Below are 17,234 nucleotides of genomic sequence, written 5' to 3' on the forward strand. Positions count from 1 at the left end.
TGTGTGTGTGTGTGTGTGTGTGTGTGTGTGTGTGTGTGTGTGTGTGTGTGTGTGTGTTGGCGTATATTCCAGATCTGCTCATCCTTTTCTGCTCCTTGATCCAAAGCTACTGGGATCAGCTAAATTTGCTATGACATATGGACACCTTCTGAGTAGATTCAGATGCTTTTGATGATCGATCAGGGACAGGGGCCAATCAGATTGGAAAGAGTGTGCGTATGTGTGTCAGCATGTCATCTTTTACCTCCATCTTGTTTGGTGTTCTCACATGCAGAGCCATTTACAAGTGCCTGAACGCATCCTCATTATCTCCTTGTGTATTTAAATTGAAAAATGTAAGAAACTCCCTGTATTGAATTAGACCCATTTTTTATGCTTAGTATTTTTACCTCTGTAAAAAAGAGCAAAAAATTATATTATATATATCAAGTGTATGTTGTACATTTTTATTTCTATTTTTTTTAAATAACTGTTTCTAACATGTACAATGGATGTAGTTCTTGCTTTTCAAGAAGGAACAGGAAGTACTTTGTAGATACTGAAGGGTGGCCAGGTTTGTGAGAAAAGTGAAATGTGTGTCTTACCTTCCGCCTCCAATAAAATGAGAGAAAACGATTTTTAAAAAAGAAGTCTACAGCTTTATTTTAGTCTTTCCTTAAAGATCCCACAACAATCTTCTGTTGATATTGGAATGTAACCAGCTCATAACCAGTTGAGTCAAGTGTCCTATTGCAGTGCAGACTAACTTACTCATTGCAATATGCTGGCAGTCTGTCTACATTTATAAAAAAGATCGATCATTGACCAATCTGTCTGGGAGTGCTAACTCTGGGACAGACTCCAGTTGTTTCGAGACAGGCAAGCAAGCAACTGCACTCAACTTGCAATCAGAAGTGGTCGCCCAAAGGATAAGGATGTTGCACAGTCAACCTCTGAGCAACCAGATCTTCATGGAAACTACTTCTAAAACAGTCTCAGACAGCAAAATAATTCAGTCACTGGGCAGCCATTGATTTTTTCCTAGTGGCAAGGTGGTTGACGTCCTGTTTTTACTCATGAAACGATTAGCTATGAACAACTGAAACAGTTAGCTAATTACAATATACTGACTATACAAACCGTTATACTCAACCCATCAGTAAAAGTAGGAGATACGTTATTGTAACTGTAAGCACACATCAGTTATGCCATTACTGATAAGTTTGTAAAGCTGAAATAAAATTAAGTTATATATTTTTTTCATTTGTTCATACAGAAATCAGCAGTGTTAAAATCACCTGGAGGTTTAGAATTCAGTGGTATGCTTAAAAGTTTATCCATGTGGTTTTTACTTTGACATGTACCACCCACCTAGGAATCATTGCACATGAAGCACAGCCCCTCATTGCAACAGCCCTCCCCAATGGCCGTGGTCTCCCCAGTGTGCTCCAAAACAACAGTGACACTACAATGACCCTAAGTAGAGAGACGTGTCCCCTTAGCAGTTTTATCTCAACTTCAGGCAATCAAAGTATGCTGAAGCAACTGTATCTTCAAATTTTAAATCCGTAACATCTCTGTTCAGTTTTAGACCTGATGCAGAAACAGGACGTGTTAACATGCTGCAAAGGTAACTGTTGAACAAAATATTTGTGGTAAGGAGAAAAAAGTTAAATCCTGCTTATCTTTGGGCATGGGACCACAGCCACCAATTCCAATAATAATACAAGAAATCTCCAAAGTCAGTAGGATTTATCCTCTGGTGAACCCTTCAAAAATAAGACCTGTATTTCTGTTTCTTTTTTGAGGTGGGTGGGGTTTGTGTAAAAAAACTGGCCTCAATTCCTGCTGCAGTGCAAGTCCAAGAAGATAGAGAAAGATTTAGAGAACAATGATTTATATTATTAGGTCCATCTTCCAGCATCTGAAAGAAGTTGATTAAATGTAGATCAAATATACTGAAAAATCCAATATAGGGTTATATGAAGTCCCTAAACAGTTTTAAATCGTGGTAGAACTTAGTGAGGTAATAGCTAACAGAAGAAGTTTGATGTAAGGAACCTAACACACAAACATCGTTATAAATCACTTTTCATGAAAAGAGAAAGGGTGATTTCACGAGGAGACCCAGAGGATTCAAAAAAATGTCAAAGCCACAAGTTTTCCCTATGACTTTGAAACTTCTAAAAAGTTTTGCAACATATTTGATGAAAGAAAGCACAAAGAAAAACTGAGGCTAGTACAGCCTGTCTTATTCTCCTCAACATGTCTTCCAGGGGAGCTGCCTCCCTCCACAGGAGGAACATGTGATAGCCATCGAGGACGTCGAGCTGTTTCACTCAGGATGTCTCTGGAAAAGCATGTGGGCGATAATGATGGAGCAAGTGAGGGGAGGGGGAGGGAAAGAGAAAAGAGAAGAGAAAGAAGGTCCCTGAGGGCTTTTGGGGGCCTGCTAAGCAGCTCAACGGCTGCAAACAGCATCGCGGTCCACATGTGCAAGCATTTAAGATATCTGCTCGTGTAATGGGGTCAGCATGGCCCCTCTCTGGGTGCACAAGCACCGGCGCTCACTTCCCAGTGCAGTTTACAGGAATGGGTGGCCGTGGTCCCATGCCCAAAGATAGGCAGGATTTAATGTTTTTCCTTCCTTACCACAAAGATTTTGTTCAACAGTTAACTCGGGGAGTATTACCTTTGTAGCATTTTAACCTGTTCTGTTTTTGCATCAGGTCGAAAACTGCTTGATTAACTCAAACTGAACAGAGACGTTACAGATGTAAAGTTCGAAGAGATAGTTGCTTCAGCATACTTTTTTGATTGCCTGAACATGAGATAAAGACTGCTGAGAGGAAATGTCTCTCTACTCCCACCCTGTGGATAATGCTTTGACTAGAGAGTTTAGAGAGAATGTTTGGGCAGCAAAACTATAGGAAAACAAGTATTAAAGAAGAATTATTTTTATTAGTCTTAAATTGCTAAACAAAGTTTATTCAGAAGCTGTTCGGGGGAACTTGAGTGCACCATTTAAAATGTGTAAAGTTCATGTTTCCATGTGGCGGATTTTTAACTCATTTCATAGCGAATACATATTCTGAAGTGACAGAAAATAAATAAAAAAATAAAAAAAAACAATGAAATGCTCCAAACTACTTTTGCAAACATCCTTACGTGATGCCCTTTGTGCTCTGATGGGGAGGAAATTTCAAACGGCGCTCCTGAGGTAATAGTTCAGGGTTAAGAGGGAAGTGGCAAGAGTCGAGGGATTAAAATGGAACAAGGCCGGAAGAGTCTGGGTGCGATCTTTATTTCAGGCACGGAAAGAGAGCCTCTTCCTCTGGTGGCGCCAGTGCTCTGCCGCTGTTCCATTTCCTCTTCCTCCTTCGGGTCTGTGAGCAGAGGTCTCGTCCTCTTCTGTGGATGAGCCTCAGCCACCTACACCCTTCTCCTGTCATTGTACTTAATCAACCCATTTAATCTGCCCCCTACTCGCAAATATAGACTTCAAAAGATAAATATTTACAAATCAATGGTCAGGATTTCTTATTCCGAGCCATAAATTTGTGAAACAGAAGCTTCATGTGCCAAAAAAAGAAAAAAAGAAGGAACCTGTCACACAAACATCCTTATAAATCACTTTTCTTTATTTAAATCAGCGTTAGGCAGTTATGCTATGAACAACACAGGAAAGTAAAAACAAAAAACTGTGACAAAAAGAAAGACATTAAAACATGAGATCCAGTTAACATTAACTGCACTTGGCACTGGATAGACGTTCATGGAAAGAGGAGAAAAAAAATATACACATTTATCGTAATCAAAATAGAAGTGCCTCCAGTAATCATTAAGTCGACCGTTGGGAATGAAAGTCTGGAGAACTTAAATAAGCCGTATAATATACTGTTTTAATTTCCCAGCTTTGTGATGCTCCAGGTGTCCAAATTTAAACAGATCTCATCCTAAAACCTGCCACTGCCTCCGTGCTTTGGTGGATCTGGAGGAACACGATGAGTGAGGTACTATAGCGTCGATACAGTTTGAAATATTGCTATAACTGCTCACACCCATTCATTCAACTTCTGATTTATAACCAGAGAGGAGGCAGAGGCCAAGCTGTCTGACGAGGAAAAAAAAATACTAACCCTCCCCACACCCCATCACTGTGTCACCACCAACGAACCCCTAAAGTACCGTCACACACTCGATGTCAAGCTCAGGGGCTTTTAGTTTGTGTATTTGTCCCTTTATAAATCAACCATTAATTCTTCATAAAATAAGAAAACAAAACACATGGAGGACCTTCTGTTACTACAATACACTCCATTTACAATGGTAGCAGTGCACAGCAACAAAAGTCAATGAAAAAGAAAAGAGTCAAATTTAAAGATGGAAATCAAACTCATACATCCAACAAAAAAGGGAAAAAAGCAAAAACAAAGTAATCCCTCTCCCAGAAAAGAAAAGTCATGATATCATTTATAAAAACCGACATAAAAATGTGATCAGTTCTCGCTCACCCGGAAAAGATGCTCAAAGCGGCCCGTGGCTGTTTGTGGTGGACCCTGATTGTGACGTTACAGACGCTTACGAGTTGCTTAGAAACTTTGCATCATTTTATCTCCTCTACAGGTTTAACAAGGGAGGAAACTAAGCTTTCTGCTGAGGCTGGTCGGTTTACCCGACAAGTGTTAATTCACAACAAGCCTAATCTGCAGGTAAATATGCTGCATTGACAGCTCTTAACCTTCTCCCACCAGCACTCAGCAAGAATCAGTGGAAATCTGCAAAGATGGAATTGGTTTCTTGGGGCTTGCGAGGAAAAGTGTGAACCAATCCCAAACCAGGAGAGAAGAGAGAGAGGCAGAGAGGCAGAGTGGAGAGAGAGAGGAGAGAGCGGGAAGGTGATGGCTGGATTCCCTGCGGTGTTTGAAGGGAATCAACGGCCGAAACAGAGAGGAACAGGGATAAATAGATATATACTCTGCGATGTGGGCAAGGGGTGGAAATGTGTGCATGTCGTGTATGTGTGCGTTTGTGTGTATATTCATGTGTGTGTGTGTATTATTATGTCGTGTGGGTGTTCTGTCCGTCCAGTGCTTTATCTGACGGTCACTCCAAGTTTTTCCAGTACACGGACTCCTTTCTCCTGGTACTCCTCCCGGGTCAGCCAGAAGTTGTCCTTGTCCTTCATGATGTCGGCCAGCACGGCTCCACCCAGGAACACCATGTGCTTTCGCCTGGGAGGATCCTCAATCCGGATCTTAAATTTCTACAGGAAAAGAAACACAGAGGAGAATGATGAGTTGCCAATACTGCTCAAAGTTCCCAAAAGTCTACATGTTTTTCTAATCAATGTCAAGGAGATTTATATCAAAATTCGAGTGGTCTAAATCAGATAGAAACTAACTTGATACAAGCTTAAGACCAGAAGATAATTAGGTATAATTATGATAATACTTTTTACTTAACTGTCAGTTCTTCCTATGAATTCATGGCTACCCAACTCTTGACACAATGAGCTCCTTGGCTTCAGATGGCGTGAGCTCTCTTAATAAAAATAGTTTAACCACAGTCCGCTGTCGAAGCAGCCTCATGTTAAGTTTATACACATACACCGCCTCCAGACAGCCGGCAAGGCAAGCAAGCAAAAAAAAAAAAAGAAAGAAAGAAAGAAAGAAAGAAAGAAAAGAAAAGAAATACAAGCATTTTTTGCTGATTTCCACAGTTGTCCACTTTTTAACATTGAGAAAGAACAACTAGAGTTGAGCTACTGAAAATATTTCATGTGGTTCAGGCAACAGGAGCTGCTTAAGTTAGAGACTACAGGAGGCAGGACACATGATGTCCTCTTGCTAGCATTAAATGCACTTAAATATTAGTTGAGCTTTTTGCACACTGGCGTGATCTGATATCTGACAGGGCCTCTGTACTGGACAACTGGCAGGATAAGGACCAGCTAATACGTGACCAGCATGGTGGTGGATAACTGCACTCTCACATGCACCTCAGCCAGAAAAGTGTTAAACAGGCCAAGACTTTCCTCAAATAAATAAAAAAAACAAAAAAACAAAAACAAAACAAACACCAAATGTTTGAAGGATTTTCTATCGAAAACATGCTGAATTCAATTTTTTACAGTCTAAACCAACAGCAAACTTGAGAACTGCGCTATAGTAGGATTGGACAGCTTGGTTTAGCCAGGTGTAACTAACATGTTTTTTTTGTGACATTTAAAATATAAAACACATTTAAGTGTGTTTAAACCTTCCGAGGAGCTTCCGCTTGCAAAAAACCACAAGAATAAATTGAAAATTGGAAAATCAACCCGTGTTCACTCGCAAGTTTACTGTTAACAAATAACAGTAACGTGAATTTGAAACGCTAGCTTGCAGGGCGCCTCTGTAGTCCATCACATACATACATGTGATTAATAACTGAGGTCGATTTTTTTTAATGAGCAAAAACTGTTATGACCTATGAGACATTAGGAAACATTTGGAGCCAATATGTGACCAGTCAAATTTACAGTGCCTGTAACTGGGAAGCTCTTCATTTAAAGGCTCTTGACAGGTGACTGGATGAGGCCTCTGTCTATCACAGGCTAATGTGGGTATTAACAGAACACGACAGTGAGGTTCAGGAACTGAAAATCCCATTTATATTCTCCATAGGGATTTGATTATGAGCCATAATGTTATAATCATCTAAAGTAGATTTACTATGAGCTACACTGTGAAATGATGGTTTCTACTCCTGCACCAACCACAAATCTACAACATATCAACCTTGTTTTAACAAAAATAAAGAAGTAGTGAATAACTGAAACGGCAACATCTATGACTGAAGGAGGTCACTGTTGTCATGGAAATGTTAGTGTGAAACTGTAGAAAGGCATTAAACAACACCATTATTAATTATAGAAATATTTTACTACCTTGTTCGTGTTTTTACATTTCTTATTTGGTATATGGATTAAAGAATTCAAAACAAGGCTACATGGCTACAGAGAGAGCACAAACAAAGAATAACCTGGAGACTGTACACCACTACAACACGTAGACTTTTACTGCAGCTAAAACACACAGCTGCCACAAGAAGCTGACTGGTCCGACCAACAAATGCTAAGCTTTTAGTCTAATAAAATGGATCCTGTTATGATCACGATTGTGTGAGAATCTGCATTTGTCTCAGGAGTTTTCCAGCTCCTGAGGGAAATATAGGAAGAAAGCTGCCTGCATGGAATCGATGCGACTGAGAGCTCAGAGACCGACGCGAAAACAATAAACTTTCTATCATAAGACCAAAACAATCAGGTGACAGGCAGTAAAATGCTGCTTTAAGACCCAGCAGGAATCACAGCGTGAGCTGATAACTCTGTGGTTTTATCACGACAACTGAGACCTTGCAAATTACAGAGTCATCTGATCAATTGATAATCAAAAACACAGACCAATGCTGCTTTAAAGCGACCTCATGACAGCTGTGATCAGATTCACAGGCAGTCCAATTTGTGTTTTCAGCACAGAAAAATGATAACACAAACATAGACTTCAGCACAATCTACTTCTGTGTGGCATGTTTAAACACTCATATTTTCACCAAATAGGGCAAAGGATGCTGCTTCTGTTTGTTGCTCACGTGACTGGCTGTCTAAACGTACTAACAAACTTGTAAAGGTGCAAGCTACACAAGGAGGTGGTGTATTTGCCATATTCTAGCAGGAAAACAAGTGCTAGCAAGACTGACTGTGGTTTAGTTAACGCTAGAGTTGAAACTGACATTCAACAAAGCAGTTTCTTTCTAGCAAAAACTCATCAGCATCTTTTTAGTTCTGAAGAGTTTTCATAAAGGGAAAAAAACCTATCATTGGATTCCCACACTAACTTTGCAGACTTCAATTCAATTCAATTCAAAAAAAAAAAAATGAGACAATCTGGGAAAATTGGGGTCGATTGCAGTTGCAGGCAGAAAAGTAAAGCACATAATGATGTGTTCTTTAAACCTATGAGTCATCTGCTGAGCTTTGTTTATAAAATACTTCTGTTTAAAATCATCTGTGTCTTTGGGATACCGACATGAAAAGGTAGAAATATTTTACCAAAACAAATATTTGTCACTATGAAGTTAACTGCACGCTTGTTTAAATTAAAGGAGCGTCTGGCCTCTGGCACTACCTTGTGGTAGTTTGTCTACACTGCACTAAAAAATTCATAAAGCCAGTCTTGTGCTTGAAACGGGCAAGGTTCAGACATGATAGCTGCATGCGGTTTAAGTTCAAGGTGTGTGAAAACACAGCGAGATGTCATTTACATCCTTGAGAAACATGTTCCCTGTGCTTCCTTCTGGGACTTCAATGCTCTCTAACATGTGGGAAAAGCCGTACTGAAGATCTTTAACAAATTGTGAGAATCAGGGGAAATGTTTTACTTCAAACCAGAGGCCAGATGCAGACTTCTATGTTCCTTTCTATAACTAGAGCACTCTTTAAAAATCACACTGGATAGATCTAATGAGCTAAAATAAATGTCCCAGTTTTTCAAAGTGACAATCATACTGTGAATCATATTTGAGCAGTTTTTGCTCACAGTCAGTACTACATGTCACTTTATAGGAGAGGGCTGGTTTCTCACCGAAAGCTTGTCCACATCTCCCTTGAGCACACGCTCCAGGTACAGCTGCTTGAGCTCCCTCTCCAGCCGAGATGGCAGGCCGGGGTACATGGTAGATCCGCCTGAGAGAACGATGTGTTTGTAGAACTCAGGCCTGATGACAGGAAGGCAGAAAAGGGTGAAAGCAGGAAAAGGCACATTTTCTCAGTTTAAGTCAGCAAATGCTGGAAAATGTACTTTCCAAACAGTTCTTCAGTGACTTCAAGAGAGTAAAAATAAATTATTGAACTTAAGCAGCAAAGGATCAGTCATACTTAGTTGACTTGCAAGTGTTTACATTTTTCCCCCTTGTTCCATTCTTTTAAAGACTCATGATCAATTTTCAAACTTTCCATACTGAACTCTAGACTTCACAAAATATTTAGTTTTAAGTCTAAAAGCCTCCATTGCTTAAGCGAAAGCTGTGATCAGCTGACATTGCCATTTGACATCCATCTATCTATTGCTTGCCAAAACGTCTGCCTCTGCTGAAACTTCCTAATGCTGTGGAAACACTGAGTCACCCTCAGGAAAGCTTTTTATTGATAGTGGAGTATACATGTGCCCTTTTGTTGGCCTCACCTGGTGTCTATGTCAGCTGCTTGGATGGTGTTGAAGAGTAGCTCGGCCACTCCAACGCCCTCCACGTTGATGAGGTGGGGCTGGAACAGAGCCTCAGGGGCCTCAAACCGCTCTCCTCCCACCTTGATCACACGGCCATCTGGCAGCTGGAGTTGTGTGGGAGGATGAGAAAAAAAAAAAAGCAAAGAGGGGGAGAAAAAAAAAAAACAACAACATGACACTAATGAAGAGGTAAGATTTAATGTACAAGAGTGCCCAAGGGTGTGAAACTCTACAGTGAGAATCATGATTTAAACTGAAAGGAAGGTTTAACTTCTCAAAAGAAAAGAAAATCCTCCCAGACTGGTGACACTGTACAGCAAGTTAGAGCACGGAGAGTGCTGGCCTCAAACTGACTATAGTGAATGCATGTGACTATAAAAAGGCTTCATTCAGCCAAGGGCAGTGGGAGGAAACAGAGCCTAGCCACTGCCGCAAAGTGGCTGCACAGGAAATGATGTAACGCGCAATTCAGGACCTTTCGGCCACAGGTACATTGCCCTCCTTGTTTCGGCACACAAAACCATACTTACACATACATGTTCACGCACCTATTCACCTACACGCACACAGTCGCCTACACTAACCCAAACACACATGGTCAGAGCGCACTGAGACACAACATGTGCTCGGAAAGGCGTGCAGTAACACAGACACCAGGACTAACGTTTGGATTCTGTGGTTCTCTCTGCAGGGAAATGGACCTCGGAAAGAAAAGCAAGCCTGACGGAGGAGCACTGCACCACCATATGTCTGAGTCTCAGAGAAAACTGTTAGTCAGTAGCACTGTCCTGTACCAAAGCTGCCAACTGCACCAACAGTGGGCATGTGGTAGTCTACTTAGCTCAGTGCTGAAACAGATTTAGTTACCCCATTAGTTTTGATTATTTCAAAATACTGCCACTTTTGAATAACAAATCCTTTGGGAGGGATTCTGTCTGCACCGGTGCTATTTTAGGCAGAAATTTGAAACTTGTGCACATGTGGAGTGTGTAAAAAGAACTCATTTTAAAGGGAAAAGTAAACAAAACAAACAAAACAAAAAAAAGTGCAACCCCTCAGGGCTGGAAATTTGCTGACTTGTAAAAACATTCAACCTAAATAAAATAGATGTTTAATATGCCAAAAATATACATTTCAGAATTTCAATCGGTTTTTACACATTTGTACCTCTGATGGGTAGGGCTCCTTGGTTACCGTGACAATTATTTAATAAATATAATACTCAAGGTTTGGAATAATTATGGATTTAAACTTGTTTTTTGATGAAAAAAATAATTACTAATTTTTTTTTAATATTTAGTTTTTATTTAAAGCTTCTTTTGACTGCTCCCTTATTCACAAGGTGTCATGACAGAGGATATATCTGCATATTTGATTTGGCACAGACTTTTACCCCGGACACCCTCCCAGCAATTTTTGCCTATTCTGACTCTTGAACTGGAGACCTTTTGTGCGTTAGACAAATGTGTTAACCACTACAAAACAGAACCAGATTTTATTCATTTGTTTATTATCATCATTGCAATTTGTAATTTTAGTGTTTGTTTTCACGGGTTGTGTGTTTTCGGGAGTGGAGTCGAAGTCTTGTTTTTTTAAACTGTGCTGGATAAATGAAAGTGATATGACTCACTGAAAGCCAAAATTGGAATAAAATTTTAAAAAGATTCAATGCACAGAGCTGCTGACTTGTATACTTGAGTTAATGACTATTAATGTATGTAGTTACTGTATTTAGATTTTTGTTATCATTATTTTACTGCATTTTTGTTATATAAAGCTCGGCTTCTTGAGTGACTAATGCACACAATGCCCATGTGAGGGCAGCAATCATTTTTAACGCCCTTTTTATGCAAGCTGCAGTGTTTTGATAACGCTTTCCAAAACGGCACACCCTAAAATCTTTTATTGGCGTTCATAAGGCAACTGTACCGACCAGCTTGGGATTAACATCAAACATGTGGATCAGTTCTCTCACAATGTAATGCAACTGCATTTGTCAGTGACTTATTACTGTTAAGAATAAACATGCGAGTGTCTACCGTGTATGATTCCACCAGCACGGTGGTCTCGAGCGCCAACTTCTGCTCCTGTTCGATGTTGTAGCCTACATAGCACAGCTTCTCCTTCATCATGCGCACCGTCTCAAAGTCTGCAGAGTGGTTGAAGGCATAACCCCTCAACAGTAACAACTGCACATGGAGAATGAGAAAGAGGTCAGGGAATAGGGAAGGAAAAGCAGAATAAAATGAGACGCTTTGGCTCATTTAATGTAATCTTCTAATATATCAAGTTGCACTGGAGGAGCTTTTCTAAATTAAGATCTTCCCATTAAGTTGCAAACAAAGAATCTGATGACATATGCAAGACTTCACATAAAAAAAAAAATTTTAAAAAAAACTGACATATTTTTATACGCTGCAAAACATATTCAAACTTGTGCATTCAGCAGCACATTTTGGAAATCGGATGTTAGAATGGAGTTCTCACAGAACCTGCTATTTAAAGATTAATCTAAGAATATTTTGCCAAATCTCCACCTCACGTAGAAACACTTTGATGACATTATTCAAACTGGATACCTTGATGAGGTAGCGGGTGATGTCCCTGCCTGCGATGTCCAGACGTCTTGTCAGGTGGGGCAGACTGAAGCCCTCATACACAGGACAAATGTGCGTGACACCATCACCTGAGTCCACCACCACACCAGTGAGAAGGCCTGAAACACAAACATACTCTACAGTTAATAACCTGCAATTCTATTAAGCAAGGAGAATTTTATCCAGAGTGTTCTTGCAGCTGCTGATTACTGCTGGCTGGGTAAACACACACACACACACAAAAACTGCTGCAATAACACAGCTAATGTAACAGTTGCCTACTTATAACTGCTCAGTAGCAGTTATAAGTAGGTAATTGTTTATTTAAAAAAAAAAAACTGATAAAAATAGTAGAATACTAGACAGACCTCACGCAAAGCTGTGTTTGCACAACATATCAGTTGATGTCAGAAGTACTGATAAATGTTTTGGCACAAATATGATTGTGTTAGTCTGTAAGAACAAACATTTTGACCAAGAAGTGTTTGTGTGGTAGCTAAATACTGCTACACAAAAACTTCCACAACTAACTTTAACAGCGGTCTTGTTTCTAAGTTTAATGACATAAATAGTAATCAAGAAAATAGTACAATACGTTTTATAACTGTCCGCTTCAAGGGCCTATAATTGCACCTTAGGGCTAAAATTAATTTCTAGATGAGGCAGTTTAAGGAAGCAGAAGAACAAGTCTAAAATGTCTGTGACATGAAAGCTGTGTTATGCAACAGAAAAAGGTTAGTGTCCGTTTTGACTAAACATGTATGTAAAGGCCTCTACCTTGGGCATACAGTGTCAGCACAGCCTGAATAGCAATGTAGACTCCTGCAAACTGGTAGGTCTCAAACATCACCTGTGGTAGAGGACAGGAAGTACAACTGTTGAGAAACTTGACACACTACAGCAGGCAACGTGGGTGCAAAATTATTTCTGTAGCGTAATGCAGAAGTAGCACACAATGAAGTCATTTCACGGAGGATTAACCAAACTGCAACTTCTGCTATGCTTTAAAAATCAATTTCCCCCCGAAAGACTGCAAGATGCTGCCTCTGATAATGACAATTTTAATGTTACCTCGATGATTTTCTCACGGTTCTTAGTGGGGTTCATGGGGGGCTCGGTCAGCAGAATCTTGCAGTTGCGGGAGTCGATGTTGAGCTTCTCTGGGCCAAAGGTGTAGTCCCACAAGTGCTTCATGTCATCCCAGTTCCTGACAATGCCGTTCTCCATTGGATAATTGACCTCGAGCATGGAGCGCAGCTCACTAGCCTCATCCCCCACCATCAGGTCCTGCAGGAAATTTAACAGAGATAAATATTTAAAAATAGTGCAGCAGAGCCCTCAGGATTGTGGAGCCCACTGTGGAACAATCAGAGTCACTGAGCAAAAGGATGAGTATATAGCTTCTGTCTGGAAATTAAACTCAGTCATCTCATTTGCCTACTTGCCACCTGAAAACTTCTGTCATGTGACAACAAAAGCATTCATGTAGCACTTTGACTTAAAACGCAATTACCCACCATGCACAACAAGGCATCATTTTCCATGCATATACACCTGGAAACACTTTCCTTTAGCTACAGTACACCACTCGTTTAAGCCACATTCAACTATCTGCATGCAAGGCACCCCGGCAAAATGTAAACAACTGTTGGGTTAGAGCTCAGTGTTAGCCACACAGTCAAGCATCTCACATTCCACTTGGAGACATCAAAAGCCTACTGAAGGCAGCCATTTTATGGGTTCATCCTGTGCTCTTTGGCATTAATGAGTACCAGTCACAGGCATCGCCTCCATGTGGTGTCATTAAAGAAAAAAGAAAGAAAGAAGGGGGGAAAAAAGGAAAGAAAAACAGATGTGTTTCCATCTCCACCACAGCTGTCTGCCATGCATCCTCAAGTATGGGCACTTCCTCTATACTTAGAATAAAGAATAATTATTTTTCATATTGGACATTAATCAATTAAAATATGCTGACTGCTTCAAAATGGCTGGGAAAATAGATACATATGATACATACAGATACAGAAAAATCTGATCTTTGGCACACATTGCTCTGGGTGACATTTTAAGTTGTTTTCAACTGAAAAGTGCTTCAGGATTGGTGGGAGGGTAGCTGTCAGGATGCAGCAGGAGATCAGAGACTTTGACAGTGGAACTGGTCCAAAATCTCTTTTAGCACTCCATCGATAACAGCTGGCCTATGATTCACTGCAGCTATTTCTGCTAACACTCTCAGCCTGGAGAAAAAAAAGAAAAAAAGAAAAAAAACTGCTGTGGATTGGCCTTACCAGCCAGCAATACCCAGCTTAGCACCCAAAATCAAAAGGTAATGAGGATGTACAAAAATGGGATCAGAATGAGTGATGAAAAAAATTAATTCATGAAACACACTGGACAAAACAAAAGAAAAACTCAATCAAACAAGAGGCTTAATTTTTAATTTCATTATATGACTCAGCTCTCTATAGCAAGCAAGAATCAGAAGCACACACCAACCTAAACTTACCATTTTTTGGACATTCTACTTCACCAGGAGAGGAACAAAACATGGAGGAAGGCAGATATATAAAAAAAATGAACAAACAAAAGTGGAAAGGACAAGGAGAAAGGTAGAGATAGGCACCATGCCAAAATAATGTGAAGCTGTCAAGACATTTACACCGCTGCTGTCTTGCCTGCTAAAATAAAAGGACCTGCTAGTTTTGATGTGGGCTGGTGTTCAAAGCATTTTTCAGAGATTCATTAGGGTGCCAACTCTTACAACAGTCCATCTTGACTGTCTATTACTTTGACACTGTGCTTATATAAGAGACTGACTTTATTCTGTAATGTATATTTCACATCTTGATTTTTTTTTCCCTCTCCTGTTTTCAACTTATATTTTTGTCCGATGACCCATTTCCTTGAGGGGAAAAAAATGCATAAGGAGGAACAGTCTGTACCTTGATCTCAATGTTTCCCACTTTGGCTGTAGAACGAATGATGGGTCTCCCAACAAGTGCAGGGAAGATGTGCTCTGGGAAGTTGGAGCCTGCATAGCCGCACTTGACAAACTACAATAGAGAGACAAAAAGGAAAGAAAACCAGAGCACAGAGGAAGTGATTAGAAAATACTGATAAGATAAATTCTAGAACAGAGCTTGAAAACATTACTATCATAACAAAGACCCCAATTACCATTCAGAATGAGCATGTTTGATGACGATGCACGTTTCATGTACTGCATGTCTAAATGTGGTCAGTTCCTGCATTAATTAACTAAAAAAAAAACGAATTTAACTAAAACTAATTTCCTTTTTAATGCAAAAAACAAACAAAGATATTTAACATTAATATCCTGCATCTGTGATTTTCACATTTATACAATGAAAACCCCTCTGTGTTATTACCAACAAATAAAATATTATTAGAACCATTTGTAAAAATCAATTTTGTGAGAGCTACAAAGACTATCATTTACACCAAATGGAGATATACACAATTTGCTGTTCTTTGCGCTCAGCTAGAATAGTTGCACGAGCTCAGATAACCAAAGACCAGGAAAAGATAGCATCAGGGGTGCACTGGTGTACGATTACCTCTAAAATATCAGCCGCAAATACCGTTACAGGAAGTTGTTTTAGCTCTAATTAAAATATTTGGCTGTTTTCTGATTCTACACACCCTTTTTTGCACCAATTTAATTTGCTTTGAACCAACTATAAAAACATTTTTTGCATCAATACCCAGCACAAAATGTAACCAAGTAACACGGGATGCAGACTGCAAACATGCAATTTGGAAACCGTTATGGTAAAATTCATTGAAAGACTATCAAGAGTAAACTAAACAATAAATAGTCTAAACTTTTTTCTGCATGGGAAAAAGAAAAGAAAAGAAAACGCATTTGCATTGGACTGTGAAAAAGCATGCAACAACGCTCTTAACAAATCTGCTAGTGACATATACGGCTGTGGTTCAGACTCGTCTCACTTCCTCTTGACTTCTCAGTTCAACTCTGACACAGGGCTGTTTTTTCCCTCTGTTTCACAGAAAGCTCTTGAAAGACTCACAACTCAAAAGAGCCTTATTAGTCAGTAACATGCTGAGCCAACATCCTCTTTGACTGCTGACGTTTAGACAAGGAAGCCTGCACACCCCAAAAGAAACAGTGCTACCTGTGTGTGTGCAAGAAGCAATTTAGAAGCATAAACAAAGCTCAGTAAAGTTTATATTAAATGCTTGATGGCGCACAAGCTGAGTATTTTATTAAGAGCGAGTACAGCTATAAGGAAATACAGCAGTATATCATTCATGTTGATAATTACTATTGGGGACGAAAAGACCACAAAAATGTATCTGATGTAGTGCAAATATGAGCAGCTTTTTGGATGGTGGTTACTTTCCTTTGTGGTGGGGGCTCTTTCGCAATGTTTCATTTTACACACCCATAACTTCCGAGTGTTTAGCCCCCAATTTTAATCAATAAGTACATGTAAACACACAGCCGACGTGCAGATCCAAAGATACGTGCAGAAATACACCTGCTGAGGTCTTTCCGGACTCCTTACTAATGGATGCTTGGGTTAAATTTTTAGTTAGTGTAAGCTGCGGAATGAGAAAACGTAAAGGTGGTTCCTCAATTCACCTGACACGGCCTAGCTAGCATTACACCTAGCCGACACTGAGTGAAAAAACATGTAGCTCCGGTCCTTGGAAAGCAAACCCCGACTACAGCATGGAAAGAATGAATCTGCAAATTCCGTGTGGTTTGCCGAACAAATCGCTGAAATGACTGACGTAGCTGCCAGACAGCAGAAACCAGACAGCCAGCTGTTAAAAGCTAACTAGAAAGGCTAGCTCGGTTAGCTTACTAACCGGTGGTTGCACCTAGGACGTTAACTATTAATTAAGGGAGTTATGCAGGAGGGAGCAATACAACTAGAGATTTTAATTAAATTTTATCCGTGCATTTCCATCCAATCCGCGGGCCGTTTCCGCATCAGGACTGGATGAATGAAAATTAGCAGGCTAACTGGCTAGCTACACACCCAGTTAACGCTAGCTAGCTTGGACGGTGACAGACCCACTTCCTGTTTCAGCAAATCAGTCGACATAACGGCTCCTTTTAGAGCAAGACTCGAGCTGGTAACACGCCGAGCTAAAACGGTAAGCTTACCCCGGTCCCATTGTCGCAGACCACCACTTTCCTTCCCTGGCTGTCCATTATGTAAAAGCCCAGTTGCTGCTGAACCTCCCTCAACTTTCTTCGGCAAAGCCGGAAGGAAGACACACCAACCCGGCCGAAAGGAGGAAGGGAAGGGTGCTCATCCGGTGTGTTCAAATGACATACATTCTCTTCTTCATCTTTGAATTCGTCCCATAAAACCAGTTTTATTTATTTATTTCA

At 40.1% G+C, this 17,234-nt stretch overlaps 1 protein-coding gene across 1 annotated transcript; it reads right to left on the reverse strand.

The window, feature by feature from the left end:
* Positions 1–3,599: 3,599 nt before the first annotated feature.
* On the reverse strand, positions 3,600–17,150 carry LOC102304545 (actin related protein 2). The gene is made up of 9 exons (XM_005922424.3): positions 17,004–17,150; positions 14,788–14,898; positions 12,917–13,132; positions 12,623–12,695; positions 11,828–11,964; positions 11,288–11,437; positions 9,207–9,352; positions 8,607–8,739; positions 3,600–5,245 (listed from the first exon to the last, which is right to left on the reverse strand). The coding sequence occupies exons 1-9, from the start codon at positions 17,049–17,051 to the stop codon at positions 5,075–5,077; spliced, it is 1,185 nt and encodes a 394-aa protein (XP_005922486.1). The 5' UTR covers positions 17,052–17,150; the 3' UTR covers positions 3,600–5,074.
* Positions 17,151–17,234: the final 84 nt, after the last annotated feature.

The sequence above is a fragment of the Haplochromis burtoni genome, unplaced genomic scaffold (genome assembly GCF_018398535.1).
Source record: "Haplochromis burtoni strain Fernald_Lab_line unplaced genomic scaffold, NCSU_Asbu1 Contig_57, whole genome shotgun sequence".
Taxonomy (NCBI): Eukaryota; Metazoa; Chordata; class Actinopteri; order Cichliformes; family Cichlidae; genus Haplochromis; species Haplochromis burtoni.